Source organism: Geotrypetes seraphini, chromosome 10 (assembly GCF_902459505.1).
Source record: "Geotrypetes seraphini chromosome 10, aGeoSer1.1, whole genome shotgun sequence".
NCBI lineage: Eukaryota > Metazoa > Chordata > Amphibia > Gymnophiona > Dermophiidae > Geotrypetes > Geotrypetes seraphini.
The window spans coordinates 4,425,547-4,443,929 of NC_047093.1; the positions used below are offsets into that span (position 1 = coordinate 4,425,547).

The 18,383-nt window shown below is 43.8% G+C and overlaps 1 protein-coding gene across 1 annotated transcript in view; it reads right to left on the reverse strand.

Moving 5' to 3' along the window:
- DNAH17 (dynein axonemal heavy chain 17) overlaps positions 1-18,383 on the reverse strand; it is a 954,442-nt gene that overhangs the window by 740,328 nt on the left and 195,731 nt on the right. The window contains exon 18 of the mRNA XM_033960179.1: positions 16,489-16,629. Within this exon, the coding sequence (XP_033816070.1) occupies positions 16,489-16,629 (141 nt within the window). The remainder of the gene's footprint in view (positions 1-16,488; positions 16,630-18,383) is intronic.

The following is an 18,383-nucleotide window of genomic DNA, read 5'->3' on the forward strand; positions in this document are numbered from 1 at the left end:
GGAAAAGATGGTTTGAAAACCAAAATCAGCAGACAACAAAGGGAGGAGAAATTATTTTATTTTCAATTTAGTGATTGAATTGTGTCAATTTTGAGAATTTTCATCTGCTGTCTATATTTTGCACTGTTCAGGAAGAAATGCATTTGTTTCTTTTTCTCTGGGGTTGTACTGCATGCAGAGTCTTGCATCTTAGTGTTTCATTTGTATATACCGTGTTTCCCCGATGGTAAGACACTGTCTTATTTTTTTTGGAAGGCCAAAATATGCTCTAGGGCTTATTTTCGGGGGGATGCCTTATTTACCCTTTCAATGTCTTTCCACCCTCCCTCCACTCCGGCCCAGCCCAATATGAAATATTTCCTTTTGTTTCCCTCCCCTCTCTCTTCTCCTCCCTCACCCACGAGTCCTGCATCTGGCCCTCTCCCTTCTACCTGCACCTGGCAACATCCCCCTGCTCCGCGGCTCTCTTCAGCAACTTGTCAGCAGCGGTGATCAAGACAAGCTGCCGACATCGAGGCCTTCCCTCTACGAGTCCCGCCTTTGTGGAAAAAGGAAGTTGAAACAAGCGGGACTCGCAGAGGGTAGGCCCCGACGTCAGAAGCTTGTGTCGATCGCTGCTGCTGAGTTGCCGAAGAGAGCCGCGGAGCAGGGGATGTGGCCGGAAGCAGGTAGAAGGGAGAGGGAGATAGGAAGGCTGTAGATCTCTGGAGCATGACACCGACCCCGGCCAGGATGATTTCTTTTTCAGGCATGCAACTTACAAGTCCGGCGTCGCGGCGGGAAATAGCCATGCTGAGCAGTGAGCTCAGCACTACACAGATGAAAGCCTTGCTTGCTGATTGGTCCGGCGGCACGGCCGCCGGACCAATCAGCAAGCAAGGCTTTCATCTGTGTACGTGCTGAGCTCACTGCTCAGCATGGCTATTTCCCGCCGCGACGCCGGACTTGTAAGTTGCATTCCTGCGTGACACACTACCGGAGCCACGGCAAAGGTGGAAAAGAGCCACATGCGGCTCTGGAGCCGCGGGTTGCCGACCCCCGCGGTAGACGGAGGGACCACACGGAGTCACCCACCGTACCACCCGATTCGGGTAAGCACAGGTATCGGTGGGTGGCTTATTTGCGGGGGGGGGTGCCTTATTTTACAATTTTTTCTAAAAAGGGGGGGCTATCTTATTTGATGGCCCTGCCTTATCATCGGGGAAACACGGTAGTAGTACTTTTAGATTTTGGTCCTGTATTTGCATAGGGGTTATCTGTGTTCTGGTAGGAATGAATGTTGAGAAGCATACAGTGTGCTTGTGTAGTTTAATTTTGTGGTTAACCATTATGTGTTGTTAATATAAGATTATATTATGTGTGTATATATATGAAAAATGAATGGAAAAGTGGTATTACAATTAGTACTATTATGGGGGCGGAATCTTTTTATTCATAAATCCAGATATCCAGATACACCTTTTAACTTCTCACTTACTTGTATTTGCCCAGGGCTACGCTTATTTTGTTTTTCTTTGGCCATCTCTCAGGACATCTTGTTTTCATTTTTTTGCATGATTTGTAATCCATGTGATTTGTCTTTACATGAATTCTTTGGCAACTTAGGTGGTCTTTTGTGCAAGTGTCTTCCTGCCCAACGTCAGCTCATGGTATTTCAGTTCTATAAAGAAGCTAAGAAATCAACCAGGGGAGGTGGGAGGGATGTGAGAATATCTATCTGCTGTCCCTGGATAACACCTGTTATGATAAGTAACTGTGCTTTATCCTAGGACAAGCAGTATATTCTCACGTGTGGGACTCTCTAGCTTAACTGAAAAGAAAAGGAGGGAGAGTTGGCCTTTAAGTAGAAAATAAATTCCGTAAAACTGCTTGGCCGAATCGACCATCTCATCTGGAATGAGTCTCCAGTCAATATTGGGATGTAAATGTGTGAATTGAGGACCAAGCAGCAGCTTTACAAATATATTCAATGGGAGTAGAATGCAGAAATCCCACTGATGCAGCCATCGCTCTGACTTTGTGCGCTGTAACACGTCCCTCGAGCGACAGCCCAACCTGATCATAGCAAAAAAGAGATGCAGGCTGCTAACCATGAAGAAATAGTACATTTGGTTAAAGGCACTCCTAATCTGTTAGGATCGAAAAAGATGAACAATTGAGGAGAAGTCCTATGCAGCATAGTTCATTCTAAATAATAAGCCAAGGCATGTTTACAGTCCAAAGGGTGAAGTGCAGTTTCACCAGGATGAGAATGAGACTTTGGGTAGAAAACAGGTAGTACAATGGATTGATCGAGATGAAAATCCGTGATTACTTTCAAGTTTCAAGTTTATTATAACATTTGATTAATCGCTTATTCCGAATTCTAAGCGATGTACAAAGTGATAAAATTACAAAATATAGGAAGACAAACATAAAAGAGATGTACTATAACTACTAATACATTGTAGTAAATAAAATTACAAACATAAACGACAAGTTTCATAACTACTAATACATAATAATAAATTCAATTACACATACATTAATAAAAACATAGGGAAACTCGGGATGAAATATAATCTAGTTATAAAAGTAGAACAATTAAGGTTAAAAACAATAGGAAGGGGAATAAAAAACAATCAAAGTAGTTAAAATGGATTAAGGGCCAAAAGCAGTTCAATTAAACATTGAATGCATCTTGAAAAAGAAGACTCTTTAGTTTGTTTTTAAATTTTTCAAGATTCTTTTCATCTCTCAGATGAATTGGAAGAGAATTCCAGGATTGGGGAGCCATAACAGAAAAAATAGTCTGCCGCCGCAGACTATTAATAACTTTAAGAGAAGGGATGACCAACAAATTTTGGTCACTTGACCTCAAGAGTCTAGGTGATGTATATGGAATTAAAACCCTATAAATAAAGGCTGGGGTTTTAAATACCAGAGATTTAAAAGTAAGAAGGCATAGTTTATACATAATGCGGTGAGCAACAGGAAGCCAATGAGTTTTCTCAAGTAGGGGAGTGACGTGATCAAATTTTTTGGCTTTCGTAATGAGTTTGATTGAGGCATTCTGTATGATTTGCAGACGTCTAATTTCCTTTTGAGACAGTCCTTTGAACAGGGCGTTACAGTAGTCAATTTTAGAAATAACTAGTGAGTGAACTAAAATATTTAGAGATTTTGAACATAAGAATTTAGATATAGAACGAATTTGACGGAGTCTATTAAAAGTTGTTTTGACAACAAGAAGAAACTTGGGATAAGCTCGAAGAACCATTTTGTCACGGTGAAAAACCATGTACGGAGGGTCACAGGCCAGTACCTGGAGTTCACTGACTCGTCAAACATAAGAACATAAGAATTGTCACTGCTGGGTCAGATCAGTGGTCCATCGTGCCCAGCAGTCTGCTCCCGCAGCAGCTCTTAGGTAAAGGACCAGAGCCCTAACTGAGTCTAACCTTACTTGCAGGAACTTGTCTAACTTTGTCTTGAATCCCTGGAGGGTGTTTTCCCCTACAACAGCCTTCGGAAGAGCGTTCCAGCTCTCCACCACTCTCTGGGTGAAGAAGAACTTCCTTACGTTTGTACGGAATCTATCCCCTTTTAACTTTAGAGAGTGCCCTCTCATTCTCTCTACAGTAGAGAGGGTGAACAACTTGTCTTTATCTACTAAGTCCATTCCCTTCATTATCTTGAACTTTTCAATCATGTCCCCTCTCAGTAGGCCCAGTTTCTCTAATCTCTCGCTGTACTTCAATTCCTCCAACCCCTTAACCATTTTAGTCACTCTTCTCTGGACCCTTTCGAGTATTACTGTGTCCTTCTTCAAGTACGGCGACCAGTGCTGGACGCAGTATTCCAGGTGGGGTAGCACCATGGCCCGGTAAAGTAGCATGATAACCTTCTCCAATCTGTTCGTGATTCTCTTCTTTATCATTCCAAGCATTCTGTTTGCCCTTTTCGCCGCCGCTGCATATTGTGCAGACGGCATCATTGACTTGTCGACCAGAACTCCCATGTCTCTTTCCTGGGGGGGTCTCTCCGAGTACTACACCAGACATCCTGTATTCGTGTACAAGATTTTTGTTACCAACATGCATCACCTTACACTTATCCACGTTAAACTTCATTTGCCATGTCGCGGCCCAATTCTCGAGCATGTTTATGTCCTGTTGCAGGTCATCGCAATCCTCCTACGTCTTCACTACTCTGAATAACTTCGTATCATCTGCAAATTTAATCATCTCACTCGTTCCAATTTCCAGGTTGTTTATAAATGTGTTGAAGAGCACAGGCCCAAGCCCCAAACCCTGCAGTGTTAGAGATTAAGAAAACTACTTTCCACAAGAGGTACTTAAGAAGAGTATTTGCAAGAGGTTCAAATGGAGGCTTCATCAGAATGGTGAGGACTACATTGAAATCCCAAACAAATGAAGGAGGTTTAATTAGAGGTTTTGAGTTCATGAACCTGGAGATTAGTGAATGAGTAACCAGAGGTTTATTATTGATAGGAACATGGAAAATGCTAATAACAGTGAGGTGAACTCTAACAGAAGCGGTTTTAAGCCCAAAGTTGGAGAGATGTAGAAAGTAGTCTAACACCAAAGAAATTGAGGAAGTTTGAGGATCCAATTGGACGTGATTACACCATGTGGTAAAGTGCATCCACTTAAAGCGTTACCATTGTTGAGTGGAGGGTTTCCTGGAAGAAGCTGTAATAGCCTCAACTTGGGCAGAGAGATTGAAATTCTCTATATGCAATATTGGGAGGTACCAGGCTGAATGATGTAGAGACTGCAGATTGGGATGAAGAAGGGTTCTTTGGTTCTGAGACAGCAGAGATGGAAAGATCTGTAGTGGAATAGGATCTGCGCTGCTCCTTGTGACCCTGGGCAAGTCATTTAATCCTCCATAGCCCCAGGTACGTTAGATAGATTGTGAGCCCACCTCGACAGATAGGGAAAATGCTTGAGTACTTGACTGTAAAACCGCTTAGATCACTGTTCTTCAACCGCTGGTCCATGGACCGGTGCCGGTCCGCAGAAAATTTCTGCCAGTCCACATAGGGCCAGCGAGATCGAGTCGGCAGTTAAATTTCCTGCCGGCTGCGGTTCCTGCTGACTGCTGTTCCTCCCAGCATCGGACGATCAAGACAGGCTGCCGACGTCGGGGCCTTCCCTCTGTGAGTCTCGCTTGTTCGGAAACAGGAAGTTGAAACAAAAAAGACGGGACTCAGACAGGGAAGGTCCCGACGTCAGCAGCCTGTCTTGATCGCCGCCCCCTGACAAGTTGCTGAACAGGGCCGCGGGGAAGATGCAAGTGGAAGGGAGAGAGCTGCAGGTACAAGGGAAATGGTCAGTGTGTGCGAGCAAGATCCTGGGGAGCCTTCAACAGTGGCTGTCTCCTCTCCCAGCAGCTCTCCTACTTGCCAGGGCATTGATTCACTGGCAACTTCCTCTTTCCTCAGAGGCGGCAACAGACCCAAGGCTGCCTAAGTAAATCACTGCTGCAGGCAAGTACTGAGAACTGTTGGAAGGGGAGGAAGCCACTGTAGGAGACTGGGAAGCTGCTGGATAAAGGGAGAGCTGCTACTGGACCTGGAGGGAGACAGAAGGAAAGATGCTGCTGGGAGGGGAGGAGAGAAACGGATGGGAAGAGAGTTAATATTGGATAGGGGGAGGAGGGAAGGGAGAAGGAAAAAAGAAAGAAACAGCTGGCAGGGAGATTACAGGAGGGGAAGGGGGTCAGGGTGGAATGGAGAGATCAGGGGAGAGAGAGGAATGAGAAAGTAGAGAGAGATTGATGCTGGAAAGGGGGTCAGCAGAGTAATGAGAGAGGGATAAAGATGCTAGATCTGGTGTAGGAGAGATAAAAATGAAGAAAGTAGTGAAGCTGGAATGAATGTAAAAAGGAGAGAGGATGCACAGGCTGGATGGACAGGGGAGAGGGGCATAGAAAGAAGTCAGATACATATTGTAGCGTGGCCGGTCCTTAAGGCTTGCAGTAACCGGCCCACGCTCGCAATATTCTCCCCAGCGTGCTTCCTCAAGAAGGAGGAAGTCCCTGTTGTACATAAACTTATCTTATGTGAAAAAACAGGATGGCCTCACACAAGTAAGTAATGAATAACAAAAAGTCAAATTTATTGTTCAATTCACAAATCAAAGTAAAATGCATCAAAAGAAAAATGTATTCAACAAAAAAAAGGTCTTTGGCAAAAGCATACCACATAATGTGAAAGAAACCAGCCTGGTCTGGATCATGTTCCAAAGTTCCTTAGCAATGTCCCAGGTGTAATAAAGTCCCTTAATAGTCCTTGACTCCTCCAGAGTCTTACTGGAAATTGGCAAACTCTGTGTGGTATACTGCACTGTACAGCCTCATTAAATGCAGCAACAAATATGGTAGATTTGTCAAAGGGTTCTTTGGTATCCAAAAGAAAAATAAACTCCCAAACTATTCACCATGACACAGTGTAAATCCTGTCTCAAACTTCCAGGATATTCACACCTGTTTGCTGAAGTTTTGTTCCACAGCAGCTCTTGATAAGCAAGAAAAAAAAAACTCACAACAGCAAAACCCTTGACTAGCATATCTTTCATTCATTAGCAGACTTCAAGCAAATCCTCAGGTTCAACAGAAAAGGAAACATTTAACAAAACTCAGCACACAAAAAAAACAATTCCAAATTAATTAGTTTCCATTTCTTCACCCATTCCCACCTCAGGTAAAGTGCTGTACTCCATAGCTTCACCTTCAGGATTTTCCAGGGTTGTATCCTCTAGTTCAGTGTCCAACATCTCAATGTCCCTTGGCTCAGGGGGACTAGGAGACTCCTTCCACATGAGAGCCTCTCCTCTGTCTCCTTTCCTCTTGGTCAGCCAGCCCTCTAAATGCTGCCAAGCTGCTGTACCACGCCCAGCCCTACTCCGGGGCTGAACTTCCTTCAGCTGTGTTTTCCTTCTCCCCTGCTTAGCCAGCTTGACACAAAATGGAGGATTTAAAGAGCCCTTACCAGTTTTCATCAGGCTGTGTTCTGCCTCAGGTTTAAACACAGCCTGTGCTTCCTGATCTTGCTCTTGTCTATCAGGGATAACATGGTTGGCCCGGACTAGTTTCAGGGAGTGATTTTTGTGACTCTTTCCTGGCACCCTCCCCCTTAAACCATGACCACCCGGGCATGGTTTAACTTCCTCCGGGTTCTCCTGCAAACGGGAAAGCCTATCCACATTAGTGCTCAGATGACCTGGCCTGTGTACTACCTTGAATCTAAATGTTTGTAGAGAAAGGTACCATCGGGTGAGCCTCGTGTTGTTATTTCTCATGGTGTTCAACCATTTGAGGGCCGCATGGTCCGTAACCAATGTGAATTCACGTCCCTCCAAATAGTGAACCAGAGTCTGCATTGCCCACTTGGCAGCCAGGCACTCTAATTCCACTGTGGCGTACCTTCTCTCATTGTCATGGAGTTTGCGACTGAGGTACAGTACAGGGTGTTCTACTCCTTGGACCTCCTGACTAAGGATAGCCCCTAACCCACTAGTGGAAGCGTCAGTCTGCAGGATCATTGGTTTAGAGAAATCTACTGCTCTTAAGACTGGTTCCACACAAAGACAGTCTTTCAGATCTTCTAAGGCCTCCTGCCCTAACGTTTCCCAGTGTAATGTGTCCGGTTTATCCTTCTTTAACATATTAGTGAGGGGAGCTGCTCTAGTAGCAAACTGGGGAATAAACCTCCTATAGTACCCTATAAGCCCTAAGAACCCTCTTAGCTGTTTCTTCGTGCCAGGTAAGGGGTAAGACTTAATGCACTGGACTTTGTCCACTAGTGGCTTTACCTGGCCTCGGTCTACTACATAGCCCAAGTATTTCACCTCCCTCTGTCCCAGGAAACATTTCTTAGGGTTTACCGTTAAGCCTGCCTCTCTTAATGACCTCAAGACTGCCGCAACATGTTCTAAGTGCTGAGTCCAACTGCTCGAGTGGATGACAATATCATCAAGGTATGCCTCCGCATAAGAATGGTGGTCCCGCAGTACCTCGTTGACTAGCCTTTGACATGTTGCAGCAGCGCCATGAAGTCCAAAAGGCATGCGCCTAAATTGGAACAGACCAGCAGGGGTACTAAAGGCTGTTTTGGGTCTAGCGGCTGGCATTAAGGGTATCTGCCAGTACCCTTTTGTTAAGTCCAGTGTAGATAAGTACTGTGCCTGACCCAAGCAGTCTAACAACTCATCTACCCGTGGCATAGGGAAAGCGTCAAATTGTGAGACTTCATTAAGTTGACGGAAGTCTATACAAAATCTAGGGGACCCATCTGCCTTGGGCACAATTACTATCGGACTGCACCAAGGGCTAAGTGAGGGCTCAATTACTCCGAGTGTCAACATTTCCTCCACTAGATCTTGTACCAGCTTCTTTTTTTCTTCAGACAACCTATATGGTTTGACTCTCACTATCTTACCCGGTGTGGTAATAATATCATGCGCCACCACCTCAGTGCGCCCTGGGGTAGCAGAGAACACGTCCTCAAAGGTCTTAATCAATATCCCCACCTGTTGTACCTGGGCGTCAGAGAGATCCGTACCTATGTTGACCCCCTCTTCCCGAGAGAGATCTGCAACTTGTGGACCAAAGTCCTCCTCCTGGTTCTGTTGGGCTATCAGGGCTAATGTTTCCCTATCCTTCCAGGGTTTCAATAGGTTGATGTGGTATGTTTGTTCCCGACCCTTCTCATCCTTGACCTGATAGTCTACGTCATTTAATTTTTTGACTATCACGGCCGGGCCCCTCCATTGCGCTAAGAATTTATGGGGGTCAGTAGGTACCAGAATTAGTACCCTATCCCCAACCTGTAGGTGTCTCTCACGAGACCGCCTATCATAATAAGCTTTTTGCCTCCTCTGACTCCATTCTAGATTGACTTTTCCCACTTGAGCAACCTGGGTCAACCTCTGCTTTAACTGAACCATGTAGGAAACCACGTTAACTTCTTGATCCTCTGGAGGACTCCAACCTTCCCTTAATACATCTAAAATCCCCCTTGGGTTTCTTCCAAATAACATTTCGAAGGGGCTTACTCCTAAGGAATCCTGTACTTTCTCCCGGGCGGCGAGAAGAACAAAAGGTATAAGCAGGTCCCAATCCCTCATGTTCCCATCCAGCCCCTTCTTAAGCATTTGTTTAAGGGTCTGGTTGAAACGTTCTACTAAACCGTTCGCCTGAGCGTGGTATGCCAAGGTTCGAATATGACGAACCCCGAAGCCTCGCCAGTAATCCTGCATCTCTTTCGACATGAAATTGCTACCCTGGTCTGTCAGCACCTCACGCGGGAATCCTACCAAGCAGAACAAACCCGTGAGCTCTTTCATGATAGCCTGAGCAGAAGTCTTCCTCAGAGGGAATGCCCAAGGGAATCTTGTGGCTACATCCACTATCACTAGGATAAAACTATGTCCTCGAGGGGTTTTTTCCAAAGGTACCACTATGTCCATTGCCACTCGACTAAGGGGATCTTCCACCCGAGGTATGGAAATCATGGGCGCCCGTAAAGGTTTCGCCAGGGTCAACTTCTGACAGGTAGGGCAGGCGGTACAAAAATTAAGCACATCCTGCCTTATCCCGGGCCAAAAAAATCTCCGTAGTACCTGCTTCAAAGTAGCCTCAGCTCCCTTATGCCCAGACATGGGGTGATCGTGAGCAGTTTGAAGAATAACTTTTCTAAAACCCCTCGGAACCACTAACTGTTCTTCCATGGCCTCCGTACTCCCATTCATTTCTTTATGGTACAATAACCCCCTCTTTAACCTAAAGGGGCCTTTCCCCCGTTGAGGCTCTGAAGCCTGTTGCCAAGCCTCCTTTAATGAAGCATCTGCCTTCTGCTCCACTGAGAAGGAAACAGGTCCATTACTTCCTGTGGTAAATAAGGGATCTCTTGTTTACCCGCAACCTGCCGCAGAATCTGACTACGTTGCTGTTTTTGTCTTTTGTTGCTAGTCTTAGTTCCCTTTACTGGCCTCTGTGGATACCTACAAAATACTCCTTCCTTAAAAGGGAACACCTTTCCTAGTTCATCCTCCTCTTTGTCTCCAGGGGGTTTCTGGGAGCGTGTGTTAACCAATCCCTGCTTATTCACTAGAAATTCCCCCAGGCCATCCCAGTTGCGCCCTAATATCACATCAAATGGGGCTTCCGGGACTACCGCTAGCTTCACCCAATACACTCTACTTTTGTGCAACATAGTGGTGTCTTTCAGCGGATACCTAATACAATCCCCATGGATACATCGGATCGTAATAGAACCTTCATTCCTTATCTCCTTCCTCCTGGGGCGGACCTTCTCCCACCAGTGTGCTGCTACCATAGATTGATCAGCCCCTGTGTCCACCATAGCCGATGTAAGGTGTCCGCCTATACACACCTGAGTCAAATATGAGCCAGCTCTATCTGGTATCTGTGAATCCCGTATGGCCACTAAGTCCTTCTTCACCCTGCAGTTCTGTTGTGTATGGCCTACATTACCACAGCTAAAACATTTGGGTCCTTCCCTACGTGCGGGACCCCCGGGCTCAGGAGTTTTCATCTCCCTAAAGGGTGGTTTTTGGGGAATGGTGTGTCTATTGGTAGGTATAGACTCTTTCCCTACCTCACCTCGGGAAGAAGGAACTACCCTAACTTCCCCTGCAGAACCCCTAGCATCCAAATAAGCCTCAGACACTTCCAAAACTTGCATCAAGCTCCTACATCCTTGCTTTTGCACCCAGCCTCTGAGCTCCTTGGGCATTGATTCGAGGCACTGCTCTTTAATAATCTCTGCAAAGAGTGCCCTAGGGTCAGCTAGGCAAGGTTGTAACCAGCGTTCAGCCATTTTAGTTAGGCGTTGGACAAGGGCCTTAGGTCTTTCGTATTCTCCCATTATGGCCGATCTAAATTTCTGCCTATAATGTTCATGTGTGTAGCCTAAGTAGTCTAAAATGTGTGCTTTAACATTTTGGTAGTTGCTGGCTAAATCAGGGTTCAAGGTTTGGAAGGCAGCCAAAGACTCGCCCGCTAAACATGGTAGCAATCGTGCTGCCCACTGTTCCTGCGGCCAACCAGCGGCATTGGCCGTCCTTTCAAAGGCTGATAAAAAGTCATCAGGTTCATCCGTGGGTGTAATTTTATGTAAGTGCATCCAAACCAAAGGATTGGCTCCTACCAGCTGTTGGGGTGCTGGATTTAATAGCGGTGCACCCATCATCGGTTGCCTTGGGGCTTGAAGAAACTGTGCAAACAGTCTTGATTGCTCCCCCATTGCAGCCATGAGTTCTTGGTGCTGTGTCATTGCACGGTCCTGTGCCTGGTTCCAGCGGTCTTGGCTTGTCTGGAAGACCTCCTGCATCTCCTGGATCTGCTTCTGGCGTTCTCCAGCGATCAAGGCCAACACCTGCTGCTGCTCCATCTCCAACACCTGAAATGGAACAAAAAGAAAACAAAAACCAAGTGTGGCTCCTTTTAAGTTTTGCCTGACCCTCCTCCCACAGCGTAGCCGACCAGCCTCCCTGAGTGATACTTATTATCCTCAACAGCCCGTTGAATTAGATACTCTTACCCGCGGTACTGATGAGTCTGCGCACTGTATCACTCTGGTACTCGGGAACACACCGACTCTGGTCTGAATACCACTGCTCTCCAGGATGGGTCTTGCGTCCGACTCCGAGCCTCTCTGAGCTTGGAACTGCTCTCCAAAAGAACTGGAATACCGGCTTCCAAGGTCCCAGCGCAGCTGATTTCCGGTTGTCCTGTGGCTTGTTTTCCGGTGTCTGTAAGTCCTTAGTCCACCAGCATAAGTCCACAGCTTCTCAATAATCAGCTCAAAAGTAAGTCCAAAAAAAACAATTATTATTTTTTTTTTTACAAAAAAAAATTTTTCAACTACAGGGGGTGCTGTATCCCACTCTGATACCACGTGTAGCGTGGCCGGTCCTTAAGGCTTGCAGTAACCGGCCCACGCTCGCAATATTCTCCCCAGCGTGCTTCCTCAAGAAGGAGGAAGTCCCTGTTGTACATAAACTTATCTTATGTGAAAAAACAGGATGGCCTCACACAAGTAAGTAATGAATAACAAAAAGTCAAATTTATTGTTCAATTCACAAATCAAAGTAAAATGCATCAAAAGAAAAATGTATTCAACAAAAAAAAGGTCTTTGGCAAAAGCATACCACATAATGTGAAAGAAACCAGCCTGGTCTGGATCATGTTCCAAAGTTCCTTAGCAATGTCCCAGGTGTAATAAAGTCCCTTAATAGTCCTTGACTCCTCCAGAGTCTTACTGGAAATTGGCAAACTCTGTGTGGTATACTGCACTGTACAGCCTCATTAAATGCAGCAACAAATATGGTAGATTTGTCAAAGGGTTCTTTGGTATCCAAAAGAAAAATAAACTCCCAAACTATTCACCATGACACAGTGTAAATCCTGTCTCAAACTTCCAGGATATTCACACCTGTTTGCTGAAGTTTTGTTCCACAGCAGCTCTTGATAAGCAAGAAAAAAAAAACTCACAACAGCAAAACCCTTGACTAGCATATCTTTCATTCATTAGCAGACTTCAAGCAAATCCTCAGGTTCAACAGAAAAGGAAACATTTAACAAAACTCAGCACACAAAAAAAACAATTCCAAATTAATTAGTTTCCATTTCTTCACCCATTCCCACCTCAGGTAAAGTGCTGTACTCCATAGCTTCACCTTCAGGATTTTCCAGGGTTGTATCCTCTAGTTCAGTGTCCAACATCTCAATGTCCCTTGGCTCAGGGGGACTAGGAGACTCCTTCCACATGAGAGCCTCTCCTCTGTCTCCTTTCCTCTTGGTCAGCCAGCCCTCTAAATGCTGCCAAGCTGCTGTACCATGCCCAGCCCTACTCCTTCAGCTGTGTTTTCCTTCTCCCCTGCTTAGCCAGCTTGACACAAAATGGAGGATTTAAAGAGCCCTTACCAGTTTTCATCAGGCTGTGTTCTGCCTCAGGTTTAAACACAGCCTGTGCTTCCTGATCTTGCTCTTGTCTATCAGGGATAACATGGTTGGCCCGGACTAGTTTCAGGGAGTGATTTTTGTGACTCTTTCCTGGCACAAGGCCGGCATTGGACTCGGGCTTGTGACATAATGGAAGGGGGAGAGGGCAGACAGTGGATGGAATGGGCAGATGCTGGATTGAAGAGACAGGACAGACGCTGGAAGGAAAAGAGTGAAAAGAATAAAAAAGCAGAAACCAGAAACAACAAAAGGTAGAAAAAAATAATTTATTTCTATTTTGTCATTAGAATATATCAGATTTGAAATATATATCCTGCTAGAGACATAACTGGGGACTGCAGTATTCTTTTAGCATGATATTTGTCTAGACTGGCATGTAATCTTTATGATCATTTTCATCAGATCATATTGGCTGATTGGAATTTATTTATCTTATATATTCTTTATTTATATTTTTATTTGTATTATTTTTATTTATTTAATCCTAATTTAATATACTTACTGAATTCTTGTTAGAATGTTCATATTCTCATCTCTATCTCTATTTCTGTCTTTTATATTATATTTTTACTATTCATTCATTGTTCCTCAGGTACTTTAGCTAGATTGTGAGCCTTCGGGACAGTTAGGGAACTTCCAAGTACCTATCTTTATTCATTTTATTTTATTGTATTTTCAATGTATCTGTATTGTAAACCGCTTAGAACCTCAGGGTATAGTGGTATATAAGACATAAATTAAATTTAAATTAAATTAAATATTTCTGTGTAGCATTCTGTAATAACTTGGCTTGCTCAGTTTTCTTGATAGTAGAGGGGATATATGTGAAGGGGAGGGGAGACAGGGTTTTGTTGGTCTGTACTCTATATATTTGTATTTATAAAATCACAATTGTTCAGAATATTGTTTCTTTTTATACTTTAATAAAATACGTTCAATATAAAATCATAGCTGTGGCTTGTGCAGATGGGATCAGATGGTTTGCAGGGACCGAACTCGCGGAGACGGGGCGGAAATGGGTTTTTTTTTTAAATTTCATGGCCTTTTGGAAATCAATTTGGTCTCAAATTAATTGTTTATTAGAAAACCATGTAGCTCTATCATATGATACAATTCTATTTGGGACATCCATAAGAATAAAAAGTCAAATTTCATCTAGCAATAATAAACTTTTATTAATAATGACAGGAGTTGTCATTCAACATATTACCAGAAATTGGAAAAATTACACCAGACTTAATTACACCTTCTGGTGGAATTCGTTATGCCATATATACAAAATGGAGAGAACACCTGCTGTACAAAAAGGAAATTATAATAATTTTAAAAAGATTTGGGGGCCATTGATAACATATTGTAATGATTAGACACCTTTTTACACTAAAGTATAATTATAATAATGGGAAAGGGGGGATATATTGCTATATTATTGGTATAAATAATATTTTTGAATATATTACATGTATGATATGTTTGATTTACAATATTTGTGGAAAGGGAGGGTGGGGGAGGGGCTTAATTTATGTACTGAAATTGATAATAGGAAAGAATTTCAAGTGATGTATATGAGTCAATTGGTATAAAATTGTACACTTGATGTAAGATGAAAAATGAATAAAGAATTGGAAAAAAAAAATTTCAGACTTAATAGTTTGCCGTTCCACAAAATAATTCTTTTATTTCTGCCGGCCCATGGGTGTAAAAAGGTTGAAGAACACTGGCTTAGATAACCTTGATAGGTGGTATATAAAATCCTAATAAAACTTGAAACTTGAAGTCGAAGAGAGAACTATGGCTGTCTGGGCCACTGATGAGCTATGAGGATCATGGTGGATGGTTCTCGTTTGAACAATGTCTTTGCTTTAAGAGGGATTGGCAGAAATGCATAAAGGAACTTGTGAGACCAATCCAGAAGAAAAGCTTCTACCTCCAGGCGATGATGGGAGTAGTGTCTGGAGCAGAAGTGAAATAACTTGTGATTGCTGGAGCACGCAAATAGTTCTATCTGAGGAGTCCCCCAAAGGGAAAAAAATGTGGTGCATGGTCTTGCAATTGAGAGCCCACTCATGCAGCTGAAGAAATCTGCTGAGCTTGTTGGCCAGAGCATTCTGCTTCCCTTGCATGTATACTGCTTTGAGAAATATATTGCGTGAAATCATCCATTTCCAGATTTTTAGGGCTTCCTGACTTAGGGGAAGAGAGCCCGTACCTTCTTATTTATTGATGTAGTATATTGCTACCTCATTGTCCGTTCTGACAAGGAGGACCTGGTTGAAAAGGCAATCCTGAAATGCTTGAATTACATTGCAGATTGTGTGACGTTCGAGCATGTTGATGTGAAGAGCTCTCTCCTGAGTGGACCAGGCTCCTTGAGTGTGCAGGTAGTCGAAATGAGCTCCACACGCATACATCGAGGGGCTCACAGCAATAGGAGGGAGTGGGCATCCATCTATTTTGGTTCTGGGGTGAGTAATTGGGGGAGTTCATCATCGGGGGATGGCCAGCATAGCAAAGCATTTTTTTTAATGGGTCAGATATTGTGTGTGGGTTACACACACATCTGTACCCACAGAAAAAAAAACAAAAAACCAGGTGGCAGACCTGTCAGTTTTTCGGGTTGGTAGTATGAAAATGATTCTGGCATGCAATGTTAGGCTATCAATCAGATGGCTGGTTTTAATATTAATGACTTCATTTGCATGCCAGAATCAGAGAATGCACAACCGCATAGAAAACCGCACGGTGAGCTGTTTTGTGTAACGGGTCAGCAAATTTGATCAGTCAAATGAGTTTAGCAATGATCATTAGACAGTCGTAGATTTTAATGCATTTAGTCCTCAGTCCCTCCTACCCTTTCCCCAATGCTCCTTTAACACTTGAAACATTTTCCCCAGGAACAGGACAGTGAAGTTTCATAAACTGGCTGAAAATCTGGTAAAGATAAACAAATTATCTGTATACCATTATGCAATTAGCAACTGGCTGAAAACTGAATTCATAACAAAATCTTCTGTTCTGCATCACAATATCTTCATCTGTCAGACCTTATCTTCCCCTCACCCCCATCCCATTGTCCCATCTCTTTCTTTCACTCATTCTTCCTCTTCCTTTTGCCTCTCTCTCATCTCTTTCACTTTCTTCTTCCTGACCATATTCCCCAGAATCCTTCCCAATGCTTCTTTCTGCTTCCTGAGTCCAACTTATCTTTAGTCATTGCTTTTTTCTTTATTAATTTACTGCCTGACCACAGATCTATTTGTTAGTGCTACTGCACAGACTCCTCTGCCTTCCCTATAGGGCTCAGCAGTGGCATTCTGCCCTAATCCCTTAGCAGAAGCAGACATGGCTGTGACTGCCTCTTTACTTTTTTATTTCTTTGAACCATATTCTGCTCAGTGGGTCTCCAGAGAACACATCAGGCATAGAAATGATCAAAGAGGAACTATAATATATATAAGAACTGTGTCCTAAGATGTTCAAGCTATTTCTTACTGTAATCATTGCATGAATCCTTTGTGCACCATCATTTACAGTGGTATAAAACTTATTTATGGCAGCTGGTCTTCCTTCCAAGTCCAAGAAAGAGTCTTTTTTAATTCCTTTCCTTTCAAACAGAGGACTAGATGACCACTCCTGTAAAAGAAAAAGCAAATTGAATTGCAAAGGCAGCAACTATTCAGGTCCTCAACCCAATGTTATACAAAGCTCAGCAACAATATGGGTGAATCACAGGTTGAGTTACCTGAGTGAAACAAGTCACCACTGAGGTCTGTTACACTGCATCAGCAATGCTATGAATTAAAACAGCACTGAGCTTGTATATCATTAGGAAACTAGAAATGAATCATGGAATGATTTTTTCTAAAGTTTTGCTAAAATCAGATTAATTTCTCCTCTTCAAGCCTACTATTGACTCTTGTTTCTTCCCAGGGCAGGAATCCCCAGTCTTGTACAGACTCCCTCCTTCTTGGGCTGCAGTAAGATGTTGCCAGCCTACAAGCGACTGTCTTTACTCTCAGACAAAGGCAGACTTTTCATGACATGTGCTCAGTCTCTCTCTACTGCTGAGTCCCAGGGAGGAGTTTTCATAACTAGTACTCTCTCTCTCTCTTTGGTGGGAATGGGTTCCTTAAGACAATACTTTTCTCCTGAGTACTCTTGGCCCTGCACCTATGCTCTCCTTCCAGATTACAGGATCTCTGCACTGTCTCCATCCTCCCAATGCCAAGAGAGAGTTCCCCTGAATTGTGCTGAAATACCTCCTTGCCCTGGGATCGGTAGCTATGGAATATTGCTACTATTTGGGATCAGTAACAGCAATTAGCATTGCTGAGTTTAAAAAAAGGTTTGGACAAGTTCCTGGAGGAAAAGTCAATACTCTGCTATTGAGACAGACATGGGGAAAGCCAGTGCTTGGCCTGGGATTGGTTGTCATGGAATGTTGCTACTATTTGCGCTTCTGATTTACAAAAATGGGGGTCTAGGATAACTTATATTTCCTTTAATACAAATTTTCTCTGTCACCTAAAGTGCTTTAGAATATAAATAATTAGATTTATTAACATGTTTTTTTAGGCCTATGAGCAATGACTTAATTGAAAGATAGAACTTATTCCCAAACTCTATAATGAGGTTGAAGTATCATAAATATGCATAATTCTCAGTAAAGAGACCTCTTATAACTTAGATGTTATTTCAAGTAAGAACATAAGAACATAAGCAGTGCCTCCGCCGGGTCAGACCATAGGTCCATCCTGCCCGGCAGTCCGCTCCCGCGGCGGCCCAAACAGGTCACGACCTGTCTGAATCACCAGAAGGGGCCCCCTTGCCACTTTGGTTTCCCATTGAAGTCCTATCTTCCCATCGAAGTCCTAACCCTCCGGTCTTGCACATGCACGACCTGGTTGGGTTTCTATACTTATTACCTGGTTAGCTTTCTATACTTGTGTTACATCCCAGCTCCTCCCTCAGTATCCCACGATCCCTTTATCCCTCAGGAATCCGTCCAATCCCTGTTTGAATCCCTGTACCGTACTCTGCCTGATCACTTCTTCCGGTAGCGCATTCCAAGTGTCCACGACCCTTTGGGTGAAAAAAAACTTCCTTGCATTTGTTTTGAACCTATCTCCCTTCAGTTTCTCCGAATGCCCCCTCGTACTTGTTGTCCCCTTCAGTCTGAAGAATCTGTCCCTATCCACCCTCATGATCTTGAAGGTCTCTATCATATCTCCCCTGAGCCTCCTTTTTTCCAGAGAGAAGAGCCCCAGCCTATCCAACCTCTCGGCGTATGGGCAGTGTTCCAGCCCTTTTACCAGTTTCGTTGCTCTCCTTTGGACTCTCTCAAGTACCGCCATGTCCTTCTTGAGGTGTGGCGACCAATACTGAAC